Genomic DNA, 27944 nt, shown 5'->3' on the forward strand with positions numbered 1-27944 from the left:
GGAACCTCATCTACAGAAGCACAGAAGCAGAACTCCACTCTAGGGGACCGAAACCCATTTGCTGCATGACAGATGACCAAAAACTAAATGGCTTCAGCAACACATTTTTAGTATTTCGTACTTTCTGTGGATCTAGCACCGGTTAGCTGGGTGCTCTGCTCAGGGTCCCAGCAGGCTGAAATCAAGGGGTCAAATGCAGCTGCAGTCTCATCTGAGACTCAGGGTCCTCTTCCAAGCCCATGCAAAGTAGAGTTTATTTCCTGAAGTTTGTAGAATCGAGGTCTCTGTTTTCTTGTTGGCCATCAGTCAGGGTCACTCTTGGTTCCTAGAGACCGCCCTCATGTTGTTGCTGGATGGACCCCTCCTTTCTCTACATGGCTCCTTGCTTTTCTCCAGGTCAGCAACAGAGCATCTCCCTCACTTCACCTTCTTTTAAAAGGCTCACCCGATTAGGTCAGGCCCACCCAGCATGATCTCATATTTACTGGTCTTGCTTGCCCACCCTCAAAAGAAGGAGATTAATTACATGGTGTATGTACAACCAGGGGGAAGGGAAGGGTCTTGTGGGCCATCTTAGAAGTCTGATTATCATACCCTATACAAAAATTAACTCAAAATTGACCACAGACTTAAATGTAAAACATAAAACTATAGAACTCTTAGGAAAAAAATAGGAGAAAATCTTTGGCATCTTTGGGCTTGGTGAAGGGTTCTGAGACATGATACTGAAAGCATAATCCATACAAGGAAAAAAAAAAACCCAATAAACTGAACTTCACCTGAACTTCACCAAAAGATCCTGTTACTATGGTTAAAAGAAAGCTACCATAGGAGAAAATATTTTCAAACCACATATCTGATAAAGAACTAGTTTCTAGCATATGTTTTTTTAAAAACTCTCAAAACTCAACAGTAAAAAGACAAACATTCCAATTAGAAAATGAGCAAGAGACACTAAGATACATTTTACCAAAGAGAACATAACAGATCTCACATACGCACATTAAAAGATTTTCAAAATCACAAGCCATTAGAGAATGAAAAGAAGCAGAGTGAGATATTACTCTGCATCTACCAGTATGGCTAAAAGAAGAAACTGTGACATCAAAAACCAACAAGGAAGCAGAGAAACTGGAACTCTCCTATGTTATGGCAAGAATGAAAAATGGTACAGTCACTCTGGAAAACCGTTTGGCGATTTCTTTAAAAATTAAGCATGCAATTACATTTGGCCCAGAAATCAGTCCTGGCCTTTTTTTCCTAGAGAAATTGAAAAAAAATTTTTTTTGTTCACACAAAAATCTGTACATGAATGTTCAGAACAGCTTTACATGTAATAGCCCAAAGTTGGAAACAACCAAGCTGTTCCTCAATGAGTGGCGTCACACATTGTAGAACATCCATACATGACTACTCATAGAACAGAAAGGAACAAACTACAGACAGACACAACTTGGATGGATTCAAGGGCACTATGCTGAGTGGGGGGCGGGGGGGGGGAGTCAATCTCAAAAGATCACATTCGGTAGGATTTCATTTATTTATCATGGACAAAATCAGACAGACAGAAAACATTTCATGGTTACCAGGGCTTAGGGGTGATTTCAGGGGGAGGGGCTGAAATGTCTCTAAAATGGTCAGCTGATGGAGATCTCTGTGGTGACACAACAGTCCTGCATCTTGAGTGTGGTGGAGGCTACACAAATATATCCACATGATAAAATGTCACAGAACTATACATACACACTGTACCGGTGTCCTTTCTCTGGTTTTGATATTGTACTAAAGTTAAGTAGGATGTAACATGGGGGAAACTGGATGAAGGATACTATTTTTGCAACTTCTTGTGACTCTATAATTATATCAAAATAAAAAGGTAAAAAAAAGCAAAGCAAAGTACATATGCGTGTGTGTCGGATGCTAATGTTTAACTAAAAAGGTTATATATACAGACTTAGTTACACATCTGAACATATTTTAGAAACAAGTAAACAAGAGAAGAACAAAACTTCTCCCAAAACCTTTAAATGATACCTACTTATCTGACAAAGGCCTGGACTAGATCTTCTTAGATCTTAGCCAGTCTTCTGCCTATAACTCCCAAAGACTCCTTCATGCAGACACATGAACAAGACAACCTAGAATTTTGCTTATCACATTCAACCTGAGAGGATGTCAGACACCTGTCTGTATTTGCTCACTGAGTATCACAGCAATGACGGCTATCCTGGGGCCAGAGTACAGCCTATGGTCTCGAAGGAGTCAATACAATCTGAAGGGCATTTGCCCCCAGCTCTATTCTCCCCTCGAAGTCAATCCCACGTCTGCCCCAGAGTAGGCCAAGGACAGAGGTGAACCCCACACTCTTCCACCAGGAATCTCACCCAATGAGTTGGGATGTATGGGAGTCAATAAACCCTAGGTTTGATCAAATCTTTGCCCAAAGGTATTCTTGCTTCCTTCATAGTTCCCACACTGCAAGGCTTACCTGGACCCCAGTCTTAGCAAAAGCAGTTACTATGTGCCAAACATCACAGTATGAGCTTTGCATACTCTTCTAATTCTGGCAATAATCCTCTAAGGACTCATATTATCTCTACTTTACACATTAGGAAACCAAGGCTCAGTGATGTTCTAAGTACCTTATCCAAGGTCGTAGCACATAAATAATGGAACTGAGATTCAAATTCATGTCTGTTCAATTCCAAAGCCCCTGCTCATTCCATATGCTGCAAGTTTCCCAGGTTGCTTTATATTGGTTTAGTGGGGTCTTTGGTTTGTTTGGTTTTGGCTGTCTATCACACAAAGTTTCTTAGTAAAACCAGCAGAATAAATCTAGGCTTTCCAAGTTTCAAAAAATTGCACGGCTAGTCTATCACAACATTCATTTAAGTGTCAATTTAATCCACGCTCTCTCCTCTATTGATGGAAAAGGTACAAAAGAAAAGCCTCTCTTGAATTTTGCTATAAAACCGGGATTTTCAAAGATCTCAAACTCAATAATTATTATACTGCACTACCTCTGAACAACCAATTTTCACTTATGTAATGGAAATAAATATTTACTTCAAGTAAAGGAACTTCAGGTGGTATTTTCTTAAGGATTTAATTCATTCTATAGAATGGGTTCAATAAACATTTGCCACAAATTAATGAATCCTTATTCTGTCCTAATACGTTACATTATTTCTATACTGGCCCCCCAAACCTCTGGGTTCTAGAAAAATGTAATTTGAAAGAAGGCTGTGAGTTCATTTTAATGAGAAGAAAATTAAGTTTACAAATTAAAGCAAATCTATTATTCATACAATAGATTATTTTGAAAAATGAGAAGCCTTGGGAAAACAACTTCTAGTGTGTTTAACTGACTTACGTATGTAAAATGGCAATGTGTTGTACATCTCTTAACCTCTTGACTTGAGGATCTGACGTTATCAGTGAAAGACATCAGAAGAAAAATACCAAGACCCCAAAAGACCAATATCCCAAGTCCTGCCCACCCAGAACAGGTTCTTCTGACTCATAAATTCTCATTCCAAATGAGATCCATGCATACTGGACATATACATGGAAGGAACAGGACTCCAAGAGGTTCTACTTAATTTCCATTTTACCTGCTAAGACTAAAGAAGGCTTTTATCCTCTCATATCCAGAAAATTACCTGGTAGAAAAATGACCTTTCCTTTATGTAGCAACTAGGATTTTGGTGAACCGAGGTTTCACCTCTCTCTCATACAAGATGCTTTTCCATTCCTGGACAACCTCCTTTTGACCCTAGATGTCCTAGGTTTCTGTTTGCATGTACTAGAATTACTCTGTTTGCTTTAGAGACTGGCCTGGGCCCCTGCCATCCACTTAAGATTATGTGCTCCTATTTATTTAGTACAGGGCATGGTTAAAAACATGTGTAACTAGATATTTAATGCAATGTACAAACAGACACTGAAATGCTTCATTGTAATGACGGTGACGATGATGAGGATAGTAAATGTGTCGGGCTATTAGAAGGAAAAAATTGGGGGCGCCTGGGTGGCGCAGTCGGTTAAGCGTCCGACTTCAGCCAGGTCACGATCTCGCGGTCCGTGAGTTCGAGCCCCGCATCCGGCTCTGTGCTGACAGCTCAGAGCCTGGAGCCTGTTTCAGATTCTGTGTCTCCCTCTCTCTCTGCCCCTCTCCCACTCATGCTCTGTCTGTGTCTCAAAAATAAATAAACGTTAAAAAAAAATTAAAAAAAAAAAGAAGGAAAAAATTGTGTCACAAATACACAGTCTCCTTAGTCAAGCACAACTAAAGACAAAATAGTATGAATTGACTTGATTCCATATTGCATACAGTTCAGGTATGTTTTGTTGCTGTTATTATATATAAGAAAAAGAGAATATCAAAGTTCATTTTCCCCTTTTTGCCATTTGAAATGGCTGTGCACTTGACTTATGCCATCACTCAAAATTTTTACTGGCACCACTTTGAAGGATGTAAATATAGTAGCTTTTCAGGTATGAGAAGGAGCCTCATGGGAAACCATATTCCGCAGAGTTGCAGAATACTTCGGCAGCAGATTTTTTTTTTAAATGATGTTTGCTTTATATCGTGTTTAGATTCTAAACTTTTTTCTGGCCTCCACTCAACCATGGCATATACAACTTAAATGTGCCAAGAACAAGACCAATTCTTTTTCAAATATGTTATTTCCAACCAGAACTGAATCAAAGCCAATCTGGAAGCTAAATGCAGCTTCTAGACTAATGGTGATTACTGCTCTTATTATGCTAAAGGGTACTGTAAAGAAAGACCAAAGGGATAAGCCGTGACACTGGTTTCCTACAAGAATATGGAAAAGCCATCAGCAAAATAATCAGAGACTGAGAAAAAAGTTTCTCTTGGAAACTCTTGCATATGGACGTGAAGTCATAAAAAAGAACAGTGATCTTAACAAATTCTAAAAGAAATGAGTTTCTCAGAAGATACTGCTAGATTGATAATAATTAATAATATAATTATCATTATTACTATCATAATTATAAATTACCTTGATTTAAGACTTAAAAATTTAAGCAACATACAAAATGTCCATCATGTGGTAAATTACACAACTGGCACAGGGTTTATTAATGAATAAAGATTGATAAAGTGAGAGTAGTTTAGTTATTGGGTAACACAGAGTTAATCATGGGTCAAAGCAAATGATGAAGAGACTTAACCTCATTACTTTATAAACTCTCCTTCAGGAAAAAATATGTTATTATTCGAGTTCCCATTCCTGAGCACCTACTATGTCTTGACATCACTGGTAGTTTTATAAAATGGCGGTTATTAGGCTGCTTTGGATTCTATCGACAGAGAGAAAGAAGACTTCGTATGATATGAGTGTACAGATAAGTTTTGGGATTCAGTTGGTGTGGGCTGGAATTCAGGCAGTCTAGCTTTGTCCAAATGTCAAAACCATAATATCTGGCACCGAATGCAGAAATGTTTATACGCACTTTTGATACCTAACAGTACAGTCCTTGGAGATCAGAGTTACTTTGACTACTATTCTCGCCTTCTTATTTTAAGTAATAGACACATCTGTGCAGGGTAATTTAGACTCCTCAACCAAAGGAAGGGTATTTTCTAGGTGTACTAAATAACATATACAAATCTGAACAGTTCTGTTTTCCATGGCAAAATGCATCGTCTCGAAGCTTTATGCTGTACTTGCAAAATAGGAATTATTTAGCCCAATTTACCTATAAAGCTACTGAGGATCAGAGTCCATACCTAACTTTTTTTTTTTTAATTTTTTTTTTCAACGTTTATTTATTTTTGGGACAGAGAGAGACAGAGCATGAACGGGGGAGGGGCAGAGAGAGAGGGAGACACAGAATCGGAAACAGGCTCCAGGCTCTGAGCCATCAGCCCAGAGCCTGACGCGGGGCTCGAACTCACGGACCGCGAGATCGTGACCTGGCTGAAGTCGGACGCTTAACCGACTGCGCCACCCAGGCGCCCCCATACCTAACTTTCTTAAGAGCACATTGCTAGGGTCACCTGGGTGGTTCAGTTGGTTAAGCATCCAACTCAGCTCAAGTCTTGATCTCAGGGTCATGAGTTTAAGCCCTGCACTGGGCTCTGTGCTGGGCATGAAGCTTAGTTAAAAACAAACAAACAAAAAGAGTACATTGCTAATAATGACACAACTGGAAATCCGAAGTCCATCTAATTCTAAACTCCTTGTTCTTTTCCCTAGTGTGCAATTTCTCAATAGAGAAAATCTCAGTTCATTCATTATTGTATTCAACAAATATTTCTGAGCACTTAAGTTCTAGGTGTTGAGGATACAGCAGTGAAGACCAAGCCCTGCCCTCAGGGGTCTTACATTCCAGTGAAAGACAGATAATAGACAAATATATTGGTCATGTGCTATGAAGGAAAATTAAACAGGGTCAAGGCTATGAAGTGCAAAGGGAGAAGAGTGGCTGTTTTAGTTAATGACAAGAGAAGGCTTGTTCATGATATGACATTTTTTAAAAAATTTTTTTTTAACATTTATTTATTTTTGAGACAGAGAGAGACAGAGCATGAACGGGGGAGGGGCAGAGACAGAGGGAGACACAGAATCCGAAACAGGCCCTGGGCTCTGAGCTGTCAGCACAGAGCCCGACACGGGGCTCGAACTCACAGACTGTGAGATCATGACCCGAGCCAAAGTCGGACGCTCAACCGACTTAGCCACCCAGGCGCCCCATGATATGACATTTAAGCACAGACATGAATGAGTGAAGGACTGAGCCTCATGACGATTTGGCGTAAGCCATGCCAAGTAAGGAGACCAGCATACTCAGAGCCTAGGAATGGGACTGTGCTTCGTGTATTCAAGTTACAGCAAAAAGGTCAATATTGCTATATACTTACTGCTCTATACTCAGTGAATGAAAGGCAGAGTGTTAGAAGATGAAGTTGGACAGAGGCAAGGCCCAGATAGCGAGGAGCCCAAGGGCAAGATGTGAAGTTTGGAGTTTATTTGAAGGGTGATGGGAAGAGAGAGGAATGCCATTAAGAGAGGCATGGCACATTGTTCTATTTCTTAAGTTGGTAAAATAACAGATTTTTAAATTTCATATGGAAACTGAGTAGATAAAACACAGAGTATATTATCTCCTCAAAAAAGCCAGGAAGGCTCTTCCTGTCAAAAAAAAAAAAAATTATATTCAAGTTAGTTAACGTGAAGAAATGGGCAGAAGACATGAATACAGACTTTTCCAAAGAAGACATCCAGATGGCTAACAGACACATGAAAAGATGCTCCACATCACTCATCATCAGGGAAATACAAATCAAAACCACAATGAGATACCGCCTCTCACCTGTCAGAGTGGCTAACATTAACAACTCAGGAAACAACAGGTGCTGGCGAGGATGTAGAGAAACGGGAACCCTCTTGCACTGTTGGTGGGAATGCAAACTGGTACAGCCGCTCTGGAAAACAGTATGGAGGCTCCTCAAAAAATTAAACATAGAACTACCCTATGACCCAGCAATTGCACTACTAGGAATTAATCCAAAAGATTCAAAAATGCTGATTTGAAGGGACACAAGTGCCCCAACGTTTACAGCAGCACTATCGACAATAGCCAAAGTCTGGAAAGAGCCCAAATGTCCATCGACTGATGAATGGATAAAAAAAAAAAAAAATTTGAGGAGAATAATGTAAAACAAAGTTAATGATACATTGAGGCGCTCCCCCCATCTTTATACTTTCCAAACACTCCTGGCGTAGGTGTTCACATTTGAAGTTTCCCATATTAGTGCCTGTCTTGTTCCTCTTCTGTTAGGAGCTGTACATCTGAGATGATTTTTTGGTAACTCCTCCTCCCTGACTGCACATCCACCCTCTGTCAACCGTCTGTCAAGCACAGGGCTGGATACAGAGCAGGAGTTCCAAATATACTCGTTCAGCTTGATTCAATTAACAGCATGCAATACAGGCAGGGTTCTTCATTCTAGACTTAGTGAGACTTTCAATTTCAGTAATAATGTGGACTACACTGAGAGTGCCTATTTCTCTTCTTCAAAAGATACTGGGGCTTAACAAAGGACACTTTATAGTCCAATAATCTCTTTCTGATTTACACTTTAGGGAGACTGAACAAAGTGATAACCAGCACTTCTCATTTGTCCGTTTCATAACCGACCTACAAAGATCCAGCGGCTTTAATCAAACATGATAGTGTAGCAAAGACACATCCTAATTTTAATCTTTTGGGGATTCGGTATGCAAATTATCTTAAAGGAGTGGTGTTAATACACACAGAGAAGTTGTAGAAACAAGTGGCTGACAGGGCTGAGAGCTAGCTCTTCACTACCAAAGAAAACCTGCTCAGCCCGTCATCTCAAACAGACACTTTCAGAGAGTGCAACTGATCTAAGTTGGGACTTACACAAACAGAGAAAATGCATGCACGTGTACACACAACACTGAATGCTCCGTCCCTCCTCTTTTCACACAAGACTGTCAGCTTTATTTATGAATCTCAGCGAAGGACATCTACAATTCGCACCTTTACATTAACTTAGACGGAGGTGCTAAAAATCCATTTAGCTGGAATTATTAGAATTTGATGGGCTTCTTTGTGGTTTAATTAAATCCAACATGAACAATTTTCAATATACATAAAGAAAAAGTAAATCAGTAAAGAGAGGAAGAGAGAAAATATTTATTTATTTTCTTTTATTACCATGATTCCATTCTGACTCTGACACACCAGATAGGTTTAGAAATCTACATGCTTCATTCAGGGTTATCAACTACTTCAATAAGCCCCATAAACTCTACTCTATACCAAAATCCACTGAAGTATGTTAAACTATATCTTTGAAAAAATATCGTATGCATTGTTTTAAGGGCAAATTGGATCTAAAGTGCTTTCTGACATTCAATTAAGTAAATGAATTTACTTTTTGTACATTACAAAGGAACAAATAATAAGATTTCTATGAAATCCTGCAGAGACCATAACTTATTCACAGTATCACAGAACATTGGTAGCTCAAAAGAACATTGCCAATCAGGAGATTAAGATGAGGCCACCCCCCTCCCCCCAAAAAGAGATGAGGCCATCCCATAGATTTCACTGCCTCTGAGCTACCTAGTGGCTGGGATTCACACCCCAGGTATTTCCCAACTGTATTTCCTAACAAAAACATTTCATAGGAAAGGGGATTTTTAGCTACATAACCTTCAAGGCCCATTCAAATGCCACCTCCTCTATGAAGCCTCTCCTAATCCTCTCCTAATGTGGAAGAATGAATTTCACTCATCTCTAAAGGGCAGGTTATGGTACTTTATGCCTCTCTTACAACAATCATGCTTTCCATCTCATATCACTCTTTGTTTGGGGTCATACAGGGGAAATTCTATACTCCCCTCAAAAGATATTTAAGTTGCCTTTGTATCCTAGACTACAGCACAATGCCTTGAACTTGGCAAGTGCTGGCAAGTATGGGAAGAGAGAGGAATGCCATTAAGAGAGGCATGGCACATTGTGATTCATATTTCTTAAGTTGGTAAAATAACAGATTTTTAAATTTCATATGGAATGAAAATGCTCACTTGGCCAGTGCTCACTGCATGATTGAATGGTATTAGCCATATCCAAATCTATGTGATCAAGAGAGCTGGCCATTTTATTTTTCTAAAGCCAATTTCCTGGTTCACATTGATCTCTAAATACCCTCAAATGACCTTTCTATTTCTCCTCGAGCAAAGGACATTCTGGTTCCTAAGCCTTCTAGAGACTACCAGGAGTCAGGGCTGTAAACAACCAGGCCCTTGGACTCCCCAGTGACCTTGCTCCCTTTACCTACAGCAACTGCCTGGGTAGCGGGACAGCTGACCTCTCCAGACCCTTGAAGAGTCTGCATTACTTCATCCAGAGGGACAGATGATAATAGTAAAAAGTATACACAATTTGGGACAAGGAATTTCATCCACTATGCTTTCAGAAAATAAGTGGGGGAGGGGGGCTAAAAGAACGTCTCAGCGGATCCCCTCATGGAACAGAAATGCACATTTAGTTTGCAAACGGGTATTAGACCCGAGCCTATAAAGCCTATTAGAGCCATATGTGATTTGCATATATGGATTGAAGTCTGAGTTTTCTAGGTGGCAAAAACCACCACCCAATTCCTGTATGACCCCAAACAAAGAGTAAGAGATACTAGTTATTAAATTTAAATTTCACTCCAGAATACCATTCCAGACTGACGGATGGCAGCCACACTTGTGAACATAGCATAATGTAGAAACTTGTCAAATCACTAAATTGAACACCTGAAACTATCGTAACATTAACGTCAACTATACTCAAAACAAAACAAAGCAACAGAATCATCCCATAGGCTGAACGTACCTCATTATAAGAAAAACAAAAAGCTTGCACTGTAGCCATACGATGCATTATTTGTGTGGAATCTGTTTTACCATGTTGGTGTGGTTCCCACAACCCTTTCCTTGAAGCCTTGGAACCAGACGTGTTTGGGAGGATTTTTTTTGGATGTGGGAAAATGGGGCATACACCATATATTAAGTAGCACTCTCATCAGGCTAGGGCAGCACACTCTATAATCAAACCCATTCTATCTCAAAACATTCCAACAACCACACTAAGGGAGTTAAACTAAAACTACAAACGGCCTCGTGTCAGTTCTTCTCAGGTTTTGCCACAAGATTAGGTCAGGTCAGGCTTTTGCCTCCAAGTCACCAGTTTATAGTTGTGGAGTTCAGAGTTTCAGATGTGGAGCTGCGGGCCTGAATGATGAAAAACGACTCTCATGTTGTAAGAAAAAATTGTATCATTTAGGATTGTTGCTACATATACTGATATTTACAGGGTCATGATTTCTTTTTTTTTTTAATTTTTTTTTTTAACGTTTATTTATTTTTGAGACAGAGAGAGACAGAGCATGAATGGGGGAGGGTCAGAGAAAGGGAGACACAGAATCCAAAACAGGCTCCAGGCTCTGAGCTGTCAGCACAGAGCTCGACGCGGGGCTCGAACTCACGGACCTCGAGATCGTGACCTGAGCTGAAGTCGGCCGCTTAACCGACTGAGCCACCCAGGCGCCCCTACAGGGTCATGATTTCACTGGAGTTACATACATAAAAAGAACAAAGGATTTTAATGAATTATTTAGTGATTTATTGTGTAAGCTTATTTTTTTTAATTTATTTATTAATTTTGAGAGAGAGAATGAACATGGGGGAAGGGGCAGAGAGAGAGAAAGAGAGAATCCCAAGCAGGCTCCACACTGTCAGCACGGAGCCCAACGCAGGGCTCAAACCCACGAACCGTGAGATCGTGACCTGAACTGAAATCAAGAGTCTGATGCTTAACTGACTCAGCCACCCAGGCGCCCCTCTGATGTGATATTCTGCTAGTTTCAGTGGAGTTAGAAATCAACGTACACATGCACACACATACGCACACACACATGCAGACATGTATGGTTTCTAACTAATCTGCTAAGAATTACAAACAAAAATTAAGGCAGGATGTCAAAATCAAATCAAATTTTAAAAGTGAAGTAGTATGCAAAAGCTCTTTGCCTTCTTATTTCTTTAAGTCCACTGTAGTGACCAGCAGGAAAAGGAGGGGTTTTTCCAGAGCAAATATCCCCATAGAAGTGTTTCTACCTAGTAAGGAGCCTACGGTGAAAAAGAAGGCCAGCCATTCTCCTGCACCATGCGCTAGCTCACTCCCTTGCGACTTCAGCTGGGAGCACTTTTAGTGCCCCACGAGGAGCCTGTCTGGGCTCCAACTCGTCCCTCCAACTGGGGCTGAATGAGCCGAGGAAGACAGAGAACACAGGAGCAGGGTGGACTGAGTGGTTTTAAAGAAAGCGTGTCTTATTAGATAGTATTGGCTAATCCTTGGAACCTAAAAACAAAAAAACAAAACAAAACCTGATGCTTCCTTTGAAAAAAGGTTTACTATTTGTAAAGGACATTATTAAGAAAATTATTTACTAAGGGTTTTTTTTATATTACTTTTCTTTAAAAAATAAATGAATTAAGCAATGAACCTTCCATTTCAGATGAAGACTTGACTTGGGCTTTGGCTTAGTATCTACAAAAGCACAGAAATCTGGGGGGGGAATGAAATCCTTATAATGGGTATTATTGCATGTACTATGTTTTTGATAATAAAAGTGATATGTATACATATGTATACAGTTTGATGTGTCAGAGAGCAATTTTTCAGAAGTTTTCTAGTTTGTATTGTTAGTTTTAGATATACATTTCTTTTTAAGGTGTCATTTAGCAAGTGTAGAGATTTATGTTTTATGTTTAGGTAATTATTCAGAATGGTATGAATCTATAATCACAGAAATTTGATGGACATGACCATCTTGTGTAGTAAGTGTTCCGAATGCAATCTAAACGGACATTCATGCCTGCAGAGGTAAACCAGCAACTTCTGTATCAACAAATCTTTCCCTAAAGTTTTACCTGTGATCATTTGCCTCTTAGTCATGGGTTTTAACATCCAGGATCCACCTGTCATAGTATACTACCACAAAGACATAATAAGAAAAATATCTTTAAGAATTCCTGGATTTCCTCTTTATCGGTCATGGTTGTATCTCCCACTCAATGCTAACAAGAAATCATTTAGCCTCTTAATTTGCAGTAATTATAAATACCCCAACATTTTCAAAGAATTCCTTTTCACTTGATAAAGAATTAACATTCCTCAATCATACACACTGTCTAGATAATAATAACTTATCTTTTGAGGGCTTTGCCTAAGACACTATGCTAAATGTCTCATAAAGATTATTTTTTCCCATTTTGTCTTATGACATAATAAATGTACAAGGTTAAACTGCATGTTTTGATTTCATCATTTCTTCTGAATTTTGGAAAGATTAAAAACATGGAATTTGTTCTTTTAGACTTTAAATTTCATGGTTGAGATGTCTGGGTGGTCAGCCAGTTGAGCATCTGACTCTTGATTTAGGCTCAGGTCATGATCTCACAGTTTATGAGATCGAGCCCCACAGCAGGCTCTGCATTGACAGCATGGAGCCTGCTTGGGATTCTCTGTCTCCCTCTCTCTCTGCCCCTTCTTCACACACACTTGCACACTCTCTCTCACTCTCAAAATAAGTAAATAAACATTTTTAAATAAATAAATTTATATGAATAAATAAATTTAATAAATAAATTCATATAAACAAATTTATTTATTTGTTGGGCAAATCATTCCACCAGGTAATCATTCAACCAAACATCTAAGGTCTAAAGACCATTTTAAGTCTTATTTGCAAATCTAGAACATGTGCCTCTTTAAAAAAATTTTTTTTAACTTTTTTATTTTTTAAAATTTACATCCAAATTAGTATATAGTGAAGTAATGATTTCAGTAGATTCCTTAATGCCCCTTACCCATTTAGCCCATTCCCCCTCCCACAACCCCTCCAGCAACCCTCAGTTTGTTCTCCATATTTATGAGTCTCTTCTATTTTGTCCCCCTCCCTGTTTTTATATTATTTTTGTTTCCCTTCCCTTATGTTCATCTGTTTTGTCTCTTAAAGTCCGCAGATGAGTGAAGTCATATGATTTGTGTCTTTCTCTGACTAATTCCACTTAGCATAATACCCACCAGTTCCATCCACCTAGTTGCAAATCGCAAGATTTCATTCTTTTTGATTGCCGAATAATACTCCATTGTACATATATGCTGCATCTTCTTTATCCATTCAAACACTGATGGACATTTGGGCTCTTGCCATACTTTCGCTATTGTTGATAGTGCTGCTATAAACATGGGGGGGGGGGGGCGGGCATGTGTCCCTTCGAAACAGCACACATGTACCCCTTGGATAAATGCCAAGTAGTGCAATTGCTGGGTCATAGGGTAGTTCTATTTTTAATTTTTTGAGGAACCTCCACACTGTTTCCCAGAGTGGCTGCACCAGCTTGCATTCCCACCAACAATGCAAAAGAGATCCTCTTTCTCTGCATCCTCACCAACATCTGTTGTTGCCTGAGTTGTTAATGTTAGCCATTCTGACAGGTGTCAGGTGGTATCTCATTGTGGTGTTGATTTGTATTTCCCTGATGATGAGTGATGTTGAGCATATTTTCACGTGTCGGTTGGCCATCTGGATGTCTTCCTTGGAGAAGTGTCTATTCATGTCTTTTGCCCATTTCTTCACTGGATTATTTGTTTTTTGGGTGTTGAGTTTGATAAGTTCTTTGTAGATTTTGGGTACTAACCCTTTATCTGATATGTCATTTGCAAATATCTTCTCCCATTCTGTCGGTTGCCTTTTAGTTTTGCTGATTGTTTCCTTTGCTGTGCAGAAGGTTTTTATTTTGATGAGGTCCCAGGAGCTCATTTTTGCTTTTGTTTCCCTTGCCTCCGGAGACGTGTTGAGTAAGAAATCGCTGCAGGCAAGATCAAAGAGGTTTTTGCCTGCTTTCTCCTTGAGGATTTTGATGGCTTCCTGTCTTACATTGAGGTCTTTCATCCACTTTGAGTTTATTTTTGTGTATGGTGTAAGAAAGTGGCCCAGGTTCATTCTTCTGCATGTCGCTGTCCAGTTTTCCCAGCACCACTTGCTGAAGAGACTGTCTTTATTCCATTAGAGATGCTTTCCTGCTTTGTCAAAGATTAGTCGGCCATACGTTTGTGGGTCCATTTCTGGGTTCTCTATTCTGTTCCATTGATCTGAGTGTCTGTTCTTGTGCCAATACCATACTGTCTTGATGATTACAACTTTGTAGTATAGCTTGAAGTCCGGGATTGTGATGCCTCCTGCTTTGGTTTTCTTTTTCAAGATTGCTTTGGCTATTCGGGGTCTTTTCTGGTTCCATACAAATTTTAGGATTATTTGTTCTAGCTCTGTGAAGAATGCTGGTGTTACTTTGATAGGGATTGCGTTGAATATGTAGATTGCTTTAGGTTGGATCAACATTTTAACAATATTTGTTCTTCCTATCCAGGAGCATGGAAATTTTTTCCATTTCTTTATGTCTTCTTCAATTTCTTTCATAAGCTTTCCATAGTTTTCAGTGTATAGATTTTTCACCTCATTGGTTAGGTTTATTCCTAGGTATTTTTGGGTTTTTGTTCTTTAAAATTTTTTTTAAATGTTTATTTATTTTTGAGAGAGAGAGAGAGAGAGAGAGAGAGAGAGAGAGAGAGAGAATCTAAAGCAGGCTGCAGGCTCTGAGATGTCAGTACAGAGCCCGACGCAGGGCTTGAACTCAGAAACAGTGAAATCATGACCTGAGCGAAAGTCAGACACTTAACCGACTGAGCCACCCAGGCACCCCTAGAATGTGTGCCTCTTTTAAATATGTCACAGATACCACCTAGGCTTCAGTGTTGGTTTGCAGAGCCCCCACTACATGAACAGAATTCCTGAACTTTCTTCACTTCAGAGCCCTATTTCCTATGTCCTCCTTTCAATCCTAATGAAGTTACACCAAGTCAGGCTCATGTTGGTTAATATTTATTATACAATACACTCGTAACAAAACACAGCACTGTGACCTGGAAGTGATATCATATCCTCTCCAGAGAAAAGGGAAAAGCGTGAGCTACGTAGCCTTCACTTAGAAGAGGAGTTAAAATATTAGTACTTCGTGTTTTCTTCATTGAGTTACTTCTTAAATTAATCTGCCTCCCAAAAGTTATACCTCTTTTTAGTTAGCATGGTGAGACTTCTGGCCACTGCAGGGCGGGGGGGGGGGGGGGGGGGGGGGGGAGTACTACTGCTTGTTACCAGAAGGTTCTGAAACCAAACAAAAAGCATTTAAAGCTATAAAATTACTCACCCTGCATTTCATTGGTTACTTAATTACAGCATGTATGCAACTTCAAATAAAATATTTTTTAAACTGTGATTCTAACAACTCCAAGTTTAAGTGGGGAGGGGAAGAGTTACCATAATTTGAAAAGATTTAGGGTCACTTTCAGTTCCCTTTTTCATTTCAATTCCCTCCCCTTCTCTTTACACACACACACACACACACACACACATCAAAGTAGTAACAGTCTGTTTAATAAAACTGAAGGTATCTGTGGAATTATTACCAGAAATTACTTTTGTACCTAGTTTGAGACTGAATGATTCACTGCATTTCCCTTAATCCTTAAGTTGCATATTCATTGCTGTATTTTCCTCTAAGTGCCGTCACTTAAATTGTCATGTAAAATAGGGCAAATCAGGGTCAGTTTATATAAGCGGCATCAATCTGAAGAACTTCTATCAGTCTTTATTTCGAGGCATTATGCAAAGAAAACTGACATTAAGAGAGCCTTAACTGACAGCAAATGAAATCAATCAGCAAATCACTAAGCCATAATAAACTCACTCAATTTGTAGATAACCCTTCCCTTTCCAGGTCTTCCCCTAGTCCATCAAACACTGTTTTTTGTCCAAGCAGCTAAAATGATAGCAATTCTGTGGCAGCATTTGAAAGTTCAAGTGCTCACAGACTTCGGTCTCTCAATAATAAGTATTAAGAGGTATTATCTAGTAAGGTTACACTCATACTTAAATAGGCTTCAAAAATGAGGGGAAAAAAAGCTAGAGAAAGGGTCAAGTTTGGGATTCAGCTTTTGCCTCTTAACATTAATGACAAAGAAATTATGTTTATATCACTTAGCAGCTTTTCTACTTGGAGCTACTTGGAGCTGACTGTTGTAACCAAAAAAATAAAATGCTCTGTACTTTCATGTTTTGTGTTTTTGTTTTTAACTAAATGTGTCTGAAACATTTCACACACAGGCAAATATCGCCACCATTTCAGAGATGGAATCTGAAGTCCCCCTAAAAAATATAAATGGTGTAAATAAAGGCAACAGAGTTCAAAGAAAATATGAAAACAGTAGTAATTCTTTTTTTGTTTTTTTTTTTAATGTTTATTTATTTTTGAGAAACAGAGAGCAAGTAGGGGAGGGGCAGCGAGAGAGGGAGACACAGAATCTGAAGCAGGTTCCAGGCTCTGAGCTGTCAGCACAGAGCCCGACACGGGGTCTCGAAGAACTCAGTAACACTCACTAACCGGGAGATCGTGACCTGAGGCAAAGTTGACCGACTGAGCCACGCAGGCGCCCCTAGTAATTCTTTAGTTACTTTGTATAATAATTCTTCAAATGGAAGTACAAAGTGTTAACCGGGGCTTTATTCTGAACTGTGAGGAAACACCAAGATTGTGAACATTCTGTTCTGCTACTCAAGTGCCAATTGTACCAAAGAAGTCATCAATCGAAAACTCCAAGAGCTGAAACACTAAAACTTTCCTTGAGGGACGGAAGTCACTTGTCCTGCCCCCAGGCCTGTTTGCAGCTCACTCCAATACAGTTTATATTAATACAGCATTTTACAGCAAAAAAGCACCCTCGCACGCACACTAGGCCGTCTGATTTCCCCAGTCCTGCGAGTGAAAGCTGGACGGGCTTCACGTCCTCACCTGCAGAGGATATGGGGGGCTCCAGGCTACAGTGCAAACAGGACTTGAATCCAAGCATTCTGGCTCTCCCCATAGGCTTTCTCCAATACGATGGTGTTCGCCTCTTTCCCAAGCAAACAGAATTATCTTATCTCCTCCAAATACTGTGCTGTTAGTAAAGTCATTCCTATTCTGATCAACATGATGTTTCCAGCACACTCAACGACACACGGAAAATTGTGGATTCACGATTGCCAACTTCCCTATGATCTGACTTACTTGCCTGTTTGTAGAAGAACAAAAATCTCAACCTGAAATTGAAAACGAAGCAAGCTCACACCTGATCCAGGAATGTTTATATGCCAAATATTCAAAGGAAAACACTTTTAAAGATACCTATTACTGCTGTTTAATTTTTAAACTTTCTCCATATATGTCATATGACCTTCATAATTGCCCCAAGATGCAGTAGGGCACATATTGTCACTTCTGTGTTACGGTGGTAGGGTCCCCTCCCTAAGGAAAGAAAAAAAAAAAAAAAAAAAAAACTCTGGGTGCCTGGGTGGCTCAGTCAGTTAAGCATCCAACTTTGGCTCAGGTCATGATCTCGCGGTTTGTGAGTTCGAGCCCCACGTCGGGCTCTGTGCTGACAGCTCAGAGCCTGGAGCCTGTTTCAGATTCTGTGTCTCCCTCTCTCTCTCTGCCCCTCCCCTGCTCATGCTCTGTCTCTGTCTCAAAAAAAAATAGGACATTTAAAAAAAAATTTTTTTTAAAGAAAAAAATAACTCAAGGTAACTTGGCTATGTGCAGACATGACAACATCCCTTATGACCTTGTAACACGAGACCACTTAATGAGACTGCATGTTTGTGTGTCTTACCATATATGAGAGACAAAGAGGTAGAAAATATACAAAAAACTATGCCACATGGCATTCGGGGCTCAGTTCTTTGGGTACAAACCCAACGGAGTCGTGCCAGCAGGAATAAAGTTGCTTCCTAGAAAGAAAAGCCTCGTTGTCACGATTCCATGTGCGAGAATCCTGCTACATTACAGGTGACAAGCTGATGCACCAGAAGAGCTAAGGGCCAATCGCTCACCAAAAATCGTGGTCCTCGCCTAGAACTCCAATAGCACCGTCAGCCTGTTCATCCTTCACAAGAAGGGATGGTGTATTTCCTTGCAAAAAACACAGTTGGACAAAACAATGACAAGTCCTGCTACCTGTATGATTTGTGTCTACAGGGGGAAGGACTTCATCTGTTCTACAGCCAGTCCTGTTACTTTCTAGTAAAGTTGCATAACCTCTTCAAACCCCTGGGATCCTGACTCTGCTATGATTTTATCTTCTTCCTAATTATTCTTCCTTAAAATAAACAAAGGAAGAAGTGATTAAAAACAAAACTGGATGGGGCACCTGGGTGACTCAGTTGGTCAAGTGTCTACTCTTGGTTTTGGCTCAGGTCATGATCTCTTGCTTTCGTGAGATGGATCACGGCATCGGGCTCTGTGCTGACATTGCGGAACCTGCTTGGGATTCTCTCTCTCTCTTTCTCTCCCTCTCTCTGCCTCTCCCCGCTCATGCTGTCTCTGTCTCTCTCAAAAATAAATGAATAAACTTTAAAAAAAAAACTGGAAAAAGGACTTCATGAATCATGCCTAGTTTTTAAAGAATTCCTCTCAGATTTTACTTAGTGTCAGTTCAGATCACTGATACCAGGTCACTCCCAGAGAGACTAATTCTAGAATATTTTCAGCTGAGTTAAGGAGTAAGGAGTTATGAGATTCCTCAATATGAGGTTTTGTGCAGCAGAAGCTTAATACAGATGCATTTCCTTCTCTTCATATGTCATCCTGTCCATTTCTTTCTTTTTTTAAAAACTTTTTTAATGTTTATCTTTGAAAGAGAGAGAGAGAGAGAGAGAGAGAGAGAGAGAGAGAGAGAGAGAGTGCAAGCAGGCGAGGGGCAGAGAGAGGGAGAACAGAATCCAAAGCAGACTCCAGGCTCTGGGCTGTCAGCACAGAGCCTAACGCAGGGTTCGAACTCACGGACCTGAGCCAAAGTCAGACACTTAACCCGCTGAGCCACCCAGGCACCCCTCATCCTATCCTTTTCAAAAGGCAATGATGAAAGTCCCAGCAACAATCAAACACACTCTTGGTGTTTCAGATTACCACCAATCTGAAATAAAACCCATGATGCAAGAGGTAAAATATCTCATCTGCTAAATATTTTAAAAGAACTTCTTATAACTCCCTACTTGAACAGTTGTTCGAAATTTTAGCCATCAGTACCCAAGCTATGTTTTAACAATAAATGTAAAAAAAAAAAAACCTCTCTTTTTACAATAAGTCTTTAAAAATAAGGTATAAGGACTGAGAAAAGAATGGTAGCATATATCACCAGGTAAAATATCTGAACCAAAAAAAAGCATAATTTGACATTGTTATTCTACCATTCTGCTCTAGAATTCTGATTGATGTATTTCCTTCCCCCACTCCACCACCATCATCACCACCCCAAAAATAAAGTGCAAAGCAAACAGGCACCAGAAGGGAAGGAATGAGGAAGGGAAAGAGGGAGGGTGAGAAGGCAAACAACAATATCAAAGTGCACAATAATGATGGACACGCTAGGTTTTCTGGGCCATCAAGAACGAAACTCTTAGCAGATAACAGATCGAAGACCATGAGGTCTAACTCATAATGACCACAGCCAAGGTTTAAGCGCTCACACTTAATTATTTAATTGTTATCCCAATTTGCAACACAGTCTTAAAGTCAGTCCTCTGCACACATCAACAGCTGAACATTCTGTTTTGTTTCATTCAGCCTTGCTTACGGCTCAGTTACCGGGAGATTTGGAAGAAAGTATCAAATCTTCAGAGAAGGATTCTCAACTTTTAAGTAGCAAATAACAAAAATGCTTTTCCGACAACCCACCTCAGACAGTTTTCCGACAACTACCTCAGAAAATGCCATTTACTCTTGTGGGTGTGTCAACAGCAAGAGCAAACACGCTGATTCTTACGTTGATCCTCAGGTTAGGCCTCAAACCTAGGACATCTAGAGTCCTCACTGGCACAATATATACTCTGTGAGCTACAGACTACAGCTGTCAAGCAGGTGGGTAAGGCAAAGATGGCATTCTTCATCAAAACGTGTTTATTCTCACATGGACCCTATGATTTTTCCAGCTAATTGTTTTTGCCTGACAAACAGCTCTTCCCTTCTCTGGACAGTACCTTCCAACCTTTGAAGAGGGTAGCATTTCAACATTCCATTCGATCCCACCACCTGAGTCTAAAATCATTTTATGTTCTTTCATTTAAAAGATACTTTCATTTTAGAAGTTAAAGAGAATTGCACAAACTCTCCTGAATAACAACTTTAGATAAGCTTAAAATCTTTTTGACGCCTTATTACATTACCAAAAAGGTCAGATTTCCAATCATCTCAAACACTCAGAGCACAGCTATGCACCCAGAAATAAATGAAAAAGAGTATCTGTGAGACAAACAGCAGTCACCAAATATTCTCTATACCTCACTATGGAGACTCTTAGACTAAACGCTGGCAACTCTGGAAATCAAGAACCCAGTGACAACGGGCATCTGAAATCAGGGAAGATCTAAATTATATAAAGGAGACAACACTTCCCTTTAGTAATGGAAAATAAAGAACCAAACTTTTAAGAAGGAAACTAAAAGCCTAACAGAGGTCATTTAGGAGTAAACTGGAAGTCTTTTTCAGGGACACTTGAGGAATGTATATCAGAGCCTTCGAATGTGCGTAACCCTAATTAGAGGCAGCAACCCCACGCATTCATCCTAAAGAATTATGCAACAGCGAACAAAACCAAGTTCCTGGCCTCATGCAGCTTTTGTGTTAGTGGACAGCTAATAGACGCTGAGCGTTTACAATGCACCTGTCACTATTCTGAGCACTTTATATGCTAACCCATTTCATCATCACACCAACATTAGGAGTTAGAAATTTTTGTTATCTTCACTTCACAGATGAAAGGCCAAAATACACAGTAAGTAAGTAAAAAGTAAGTAACTTTTCCAGTTAGCCTCTTTTGCAGTTCTATCTTCTCCGCTATTTCCTCACAAATGAAACTGTATTCTACACACAGATCCTTCCTTTATTCTTTTTCCCTCTTGACCATCTTAAGACGCACACACACACACACACACACACACACACACACACGCACACACAGCAAGCCAAGCCATGGTTTACAAAAGGCAGAAATAAAAGGCATGAATGGATCCTATTCACTGGATACGTAACCTCTAGCAATTTATTGCATCTCAATAAACTTTAGCTCCTTCCTTTATAAAAGAGAGAAAATCACAGCACCTATTCATACCGTTGTTGCAGGGATTAAATGAGATAGCAAATGTAAAGTGGCTAGCACAGTGACTGATACAGAATAAGTACTCAACAAATGTCAACTATTTATATTGTTCCTTGTTGCTTATTATTGAATGAGGGTGGAGACACAAACATTTATTACATGCCTGCTAATATTTGCCAGATAATAAATGCATTACAGGGGCACCGGGGGGCTGGGGGGGGTCAGTCAGTTAAGTGTCCAACTTCGGCTCAGGTCACGATCTCAGGGTTCGTGAACTCGAGCCCTGCACTGAGCTCTCTATTCTCAGCACAGAGCCCACTTTGGATCCTCTGCCCCCTCCACTGCTCGCTCTCTCTCTCTCTCTCTCTCTCTCTCAAAACTAAATAAACATAAAAATATTTTTGGGGCGCCTGGGTGGCGCAGTCGGTTAAGCGTCCGACTTCAGCCAGGTCACGATCTCACGGTCCGTGGGTTCGAGCCCCGCGTCAGGCTCTGGGTTGATGGCTCAGAGCCTGGAGCCTGTTTCAGATTCTGTGTCTCCCTCTCTCTCTGCCCCTCCCCCGTTCATGCTCTGTCTCTCTCTGTCCCAAAAAATAAAAAAATATATATATATATTTTTAATGCATTACATAGCTTAATTATTGAGAAAAAATTCAAAGTATAAGATAATGAGTGATAGGTATTATCTTTATAAAATATGGATAGCATATTTTTTATGACAAAGTCCTGTGCATTCACATTATACTGGACTTTTCAGCTACAGCTAACTTGTCTAATCTAGGTGTTTCAATTTTTTTCTGGTTGACTGATAACACTATCGTTTGGGAGATAAAAGCACAGGTAACAATAGTATGGACTTGCCATAAGAGCTCAGGCAAAGGGTTTCGTTGGAGACATGGTCTCACAGGAACATCAAGTAACATGGAAAAGTAAATAGGGAGCTGATGCTGATATTAATCAAAGTTAATTAAAGCTTTTGAAGAAACAAGGAAGAGTATATGAAGCCAATGGAAAGATAGAGAGAAAAAGATCCTAAATAACCATTCCTCCATGTAAAACACACACACCCTTAAAAGTAATGAAAACAGGGGCGCCTGGGTGGCTCAGTCGGTTGGGCATCTGACTTCGGCTCAGGTCATGATCTCGCGGTCTGTGAGTTCGAGCCCCGCGTCGGGCTCCGTGCTGACAGCTCCGAGCCTGGAGCCTGCTTCGGATTCTGTGTCTCCCTCTCTCTGCTCCTCCCCCACTCACGCTCGCTCTCTCTTCCTCTCTCTCTCAAAAATAAATAAAGCTTAAAAAATTTTTTTAATAAAAAAAATAAAAAATAAAGAAAAATAAAAAATAAAAAAAAATAAAAGTAATGAAAACAAGCCACTGGTGCCAGCTTCCTCTTTACGAGGGTCCCATAGTGGCTGCAGTCATAACAGCTACCATACACTGCCTGCTCTCTTGGCTAGGCACCGTGTTCTCTACTTGACATGCATTGCCTCACTTAATGCTACTACAAGCCTGAGAAATTGGCAGGACTACGCCTTTTTTTTTCTTTTGCGGACAATAAAATTGAAGCTAAATGCTAGCAGAGCTCAGAGACTACATTTTTCTGAACTGAATTTTCTCCCGGGGGAGAGCATAAGTCACCTGCTCTCCTGGGTCCGGCGGGGAAAGGGTAAGCCTCTTCACCATTCCCTCGTGCTCACTGTTCCTCCTTCCATTTTGGAGCCTCCCATTTTGGAAGAGACAGACGGGGGACAGCTCCTACTGCTCCAGTGATGGCTGTACAGGTTGGCCGAATGGTTGGACACTACCACATCCTGCACAGTGATCCTCTCCTCGGCACGATCAAAGGACACATGCTCTCTGAACAGTCTGCCCCATCAGCACCGAGTACGAAGCCAAACGGACACTGAATCCCTAAATATGTGTGTACCACACTTAGCATAAATATACATATTTACATACTGCAAAAAGGTGAAAAGTAGTGTTCCATAATATTAGCCTGTCAAGTGGAAGCAAAATTTCTTTCTCTGTGAATTTGTCCACAATACAGCATAAACTATGACCTACATCTTACATAGATGCATAATGAATATTTTGTAAACGGAAGGAAAATCCCACTATATACATCTCAGAGGCTGCGCGCTTACCATTTAACACAGGTGTCTAGACTTTCTTCCAGTATCAGATTTTACCAGTTCAGGCTTTGCAGTCAAACAACACTTACACTTGAATTCAGGCTCCGGGCCCTGCCCCTTACTTGCTGTTGATGTGGAGCGTTACCTGTTGTAGTTGTTTTTCAATTGTAAAATGCAAATGATGCCATTATTTGACATATAACGCCACATGTGACAGGTCCATTGTGAGAATTAGACAGCATGAAGTATTTAACGAACTAAGCATGATACCTCGTCCATAGTAAGTGGTCACTGACATGGTAGCTATTAATATGAAAATTTAGGTCATCAATTACTACAGAGCCTTTCTTCTCAAAGTACCTTCTCAAAGCCTACCACAATTCTGTGTGTGTCTGTCTGTCTGTCTCCCTGCCTGTGTCTGTGTGTCTGTGGAAAAAAACTATTATGGCCCAAGTCACGTGTTCTTGTCTGCATGGAGTAATGAACTTCGATTCATGACTAACCTGCCGTGTACATCCCAGCACGTCACTGCAAAACGAGCCCAAGTGTTTAGGCATTGGCCTTGTGCGTAAGTATTTCTAGTAGAACTTGGAAGAGACGGCAGTTTGAAATATGGGTCTCTACATTTCCTTCTGGCTCTTCCCTGATGTCAGAACCATAGAGAGTTCGTGCTTTTCCCCCCAAAACTGGCATTCTGAGGATCAGTCTCTTTCCAAATCACTAAAATCTACAGTTTGGGGGAAGTCTTTATTTGTGAATTATGACAAGTCCTGAGCCCTCTGAGATTCTGAATCAAGATAGCCAAGTACAGGATTATTTTATGGCCACTAGAAAAATCTCAAATCATATTGTATTTGTGGTTGCAATGAATTCATAAATAATGGTAATCAAATTTAAAATGTACATCTTAATCTTGTACTAAATAATGGTATGGTATTCCAGCCTATAACTGAAAATAAAAACATTTTATGCTTAGTTTTAAATCACGTATATATTTTAAATATATTGGTGGACAACCTAATGAAAGAAATGAGCATTCTTTCTTTGTAAAGCATTAATTTGGGCACTAATAACAAATTAAATTAGGGTATGGAGCATGGAGAAAAAAATTACCAGAGCCCCACTTGGACTGATATTAATTTTGTACAAAATTAAAATTCCACAGAGTCATACACTAAAGAAAGATGAAGTTTATTTTAAACCTCAAAATGCGAAACAGAAACTGAGTTTTAAGAGCTATTTCTCTCTTCAATACACTGAAAATTCTAGAATGCTACTGAACAAGAACAGCCTCTTTTGAAATATCAGGCTTCCTACAGTTTACACAATGTTGATAGGTTTTTCTAATAAAGGCATTGGGCATTAAAAGGCAAATAAAGCACGTACCGAATTTTGTTCCGTCCAACTAAAAACCTGTCCTAACCCTCAGGAAAAAAAAAATGCCCACAATAACACAATAGTAACCTTGATTAGAAAGATACCTGCAGCATCTGAAAAGGAGTATGCTCTGGAAAAAAATTTCTTTATTAAGTTGATTTTACAATTATTTGAGGTTTCAGGATTTGGTACTTTGAGTTTTATAAATGAAATAACCCAATCTGCACATATTATTATGTCGTTCATTAAAACTAAAAATCAAGGGGAAATGCTCCTCAGTGCAAAAAGTCCAGTAAGGTTCTACATTTGCTTAAATTAAATTGCTACCTAAGAAATATTGGCTATACTTTGGAATTAACACTGAAAATTTTCAAATATCTCTCCTGATAATTTTCTCTACAGTGATTTATTTAAAACAATAAGAGCTACAAATTGAGACTAGCTTAAAGAGATAACAGCCTAGTGTCTTATTGTCCTCTGCTGACAGGAAAGCGTGTTCTTTACATACTGTACTTAGCTATAAAACACACATTTTTCCTTGGTAAGAAAAAAAAAATACTTTTCTGGCTTACTTAACAGGCTATTTCGAGGCTTTAAAGAAAAAAACACACAATTATTTGTGAAATAGGGTTACACGGTAGAAGAAAAATTAAGAAGAATTATTTGCATCTCCTTTAAGTTATTCACAATACTTTGAGGCTTTCCTTCTCTCCAGTTAGTGCAATTTATTTTTCTATGCGTCTCAGTAGCAAACAATGTTATTTAGACTCTAACCTGGCACGCTACAACCTCTGGCCCGCCCTTGAGCCCCTCCATTGCAAAGGTCTCCAGGTGCAGTTTGGGTAGCTGCAGGGTGAAGTCATTCCTACTTGCCGCAGTCCGTGACAGCGAGATCTGATCTCTGACCTAAAGGGAAAAAAACAGCATCAATGGTAATTCCCCTTCAGACACATTAACTGGGATGAACTGGGTCCCCTTGAGCCCACTGAGTGGACTTGCATTGATCGCTGGACCTGAAATCCATGAATAAATTTAGGACTAATTGATTTTTCGTTGCAAATAAATCTCTAATTCAGAGTGCTGGGGGAGAATGTTAAGAAGAAAAAGCATCCTCCTGCTTGAAATGAGGGAGGGAAGACGAGTCACTGGAGCTCTTCTGATCAAGAGGTTTTGAATTATTTTTTCACCGTTCCACCCTCAAAAGAAAAAAGAAAGGAGGAAAAAAACATCCACAAAATCGAAAACAAACAGCAATCTCCTAATTATTATCATTTTTTTAAATAACATGTTTAATTTAACTGGCATTAACTGATACATATTAGACAAGACAGTTATTTGGTACTGGTCTTTGAAAAGAAAACTTCAATAATATGTACCCTGGAATAAAAACAAATATACTCAACACACAAGGAGACTTAAAAATATGCCAGTCAGAGGTTTATTTGCCCATTTTCTTCTTACTAAACTTGAGTCTTAGCGACTAAATACATATAAACCAACTCAGTCACGCAACTTCTAAATAAGATAATGAATGAAATCAGTGGTATTTGTACTATATTTTAAGTATTCGGAAAGGCAACAATACAAACATCACAGATACAGGAGAAACACCAATTCTCTAGCCAATATAGGTATCACATGCAGTTGATATTACACTGCCACCTTCTGGACAAATGAGAAACTACTCCCTATATGCTGTATACAGATAAAAGAAAATGCTCAAAAACCGGTCTGTTTTCATTTTTAATTTCCAAAGTTATTAAAAGCCTTAAAAATTCCAGTTTAGTTTTCCATAATATCAGTGAGCTCTCATTTTTAATTATATAGTTTCATGATAGTAGGTTTCATACACAGGCCTATTTTCTAACTTTCCCTATGCATGACTTGGTTTTAAAAACGTATCTCTTTGCTACCACATATTTGATAAATATTACACAACTAGCTTAAAACCACAGGATCAAAAGTGTTTTTTATGAAGTAGTAAAGGTCAAGAATGGGAGAACTATAAAAATAGCACTAATTTCTCAAATAAATATATTTATATCTCTACTTTTACCTGAGCGGCTTCAAATGTAACTTGGCGACAATATATGATAGAAAACTCTCCTTCGCTTTTCCATTCTACTTGGGAAGCTTGTAAAACCTGTTTGAGTTATTTCTTGTTTTATGAATGAACCATCATACTGCGTAGGGTCTCCTTACACCAGTAAACACACACAAACATATGATGACATCTTTAACCGTTCATGCTAATCTATGGTTATAAAACTCTTTATATTCCCAAGTTGAGCAGAAGACCTTCTGTCAATAAGTGAATGTCAAAGTGTATGCTAGAAAACATACACCGTAAGGTAATTTTTATAATGGTGTGAGTACTGTATGCACAGCGGAGTCCCAATTCGGAATGTGTATTTATCTGTAACAAACATTCTCCAGAGTCTTCAGTCAGGATGAGAATGCTTTTAACTCATTTTACATTAAAAAAATCATATTTTACAAGTATATTTTCTTTAATTTTTATAGTTTATACTTATGGATACCTTCTCCCGCTTTTTCTTTTGTGGTCACCAATGCGCACTCAGATAAAAGAAAACATTAATGTGGATTAAGGTGCTGAGAATT

The 27944-nt window shown here is 39.4% G+C and overlaps 1 protein-coding gene across 10 annotated transcripts in view; it reads right to left on the bottom strand.

Annotated features, from left to right (window-relative positions):
- CCDC171 (coiled-coil domain containing 171) overlaps window positions 1-27944 on the bottom strand; it is a 351008-nt gene that overhangs the window by 92507 nt on the left and 230557 nt on the right. For 9 of the 10 annotated variants that reach the window (XM_047831056.1, XM_047831053.1, XM_047831052.1 and 6 more), the window contains one exon: window positions 26097-26228. The exons of the other annotated variant lie outside the window; for it this stretch is intronic. In XM_047831056.1, coding sequence (XP_047687012.1) covers window positions 26097-26228 — 132 coding nt within the window. The remainder of the gene's footprint in view (window positions 1-26096; window positions 26229-27944) is intronic. 10 annotated transcript variants of the gene reach the window in all.

The sequence above is a fragment of the Prionailurus viverrinus genome, chromosome D4 (genome assembly GCF_022837055.1).
Source record: "Prionailurus viverrinus isolate Anna chromosome D4, UM_Priviv_1.0, whole genome shotgun sequence".
Classification (NCBI taxonomy): Eukaryota; Metazoa; Chordata; class Mammalia; order Carnivora; family Felidae; genus Prionailurus; species Prionailurus viverrinus.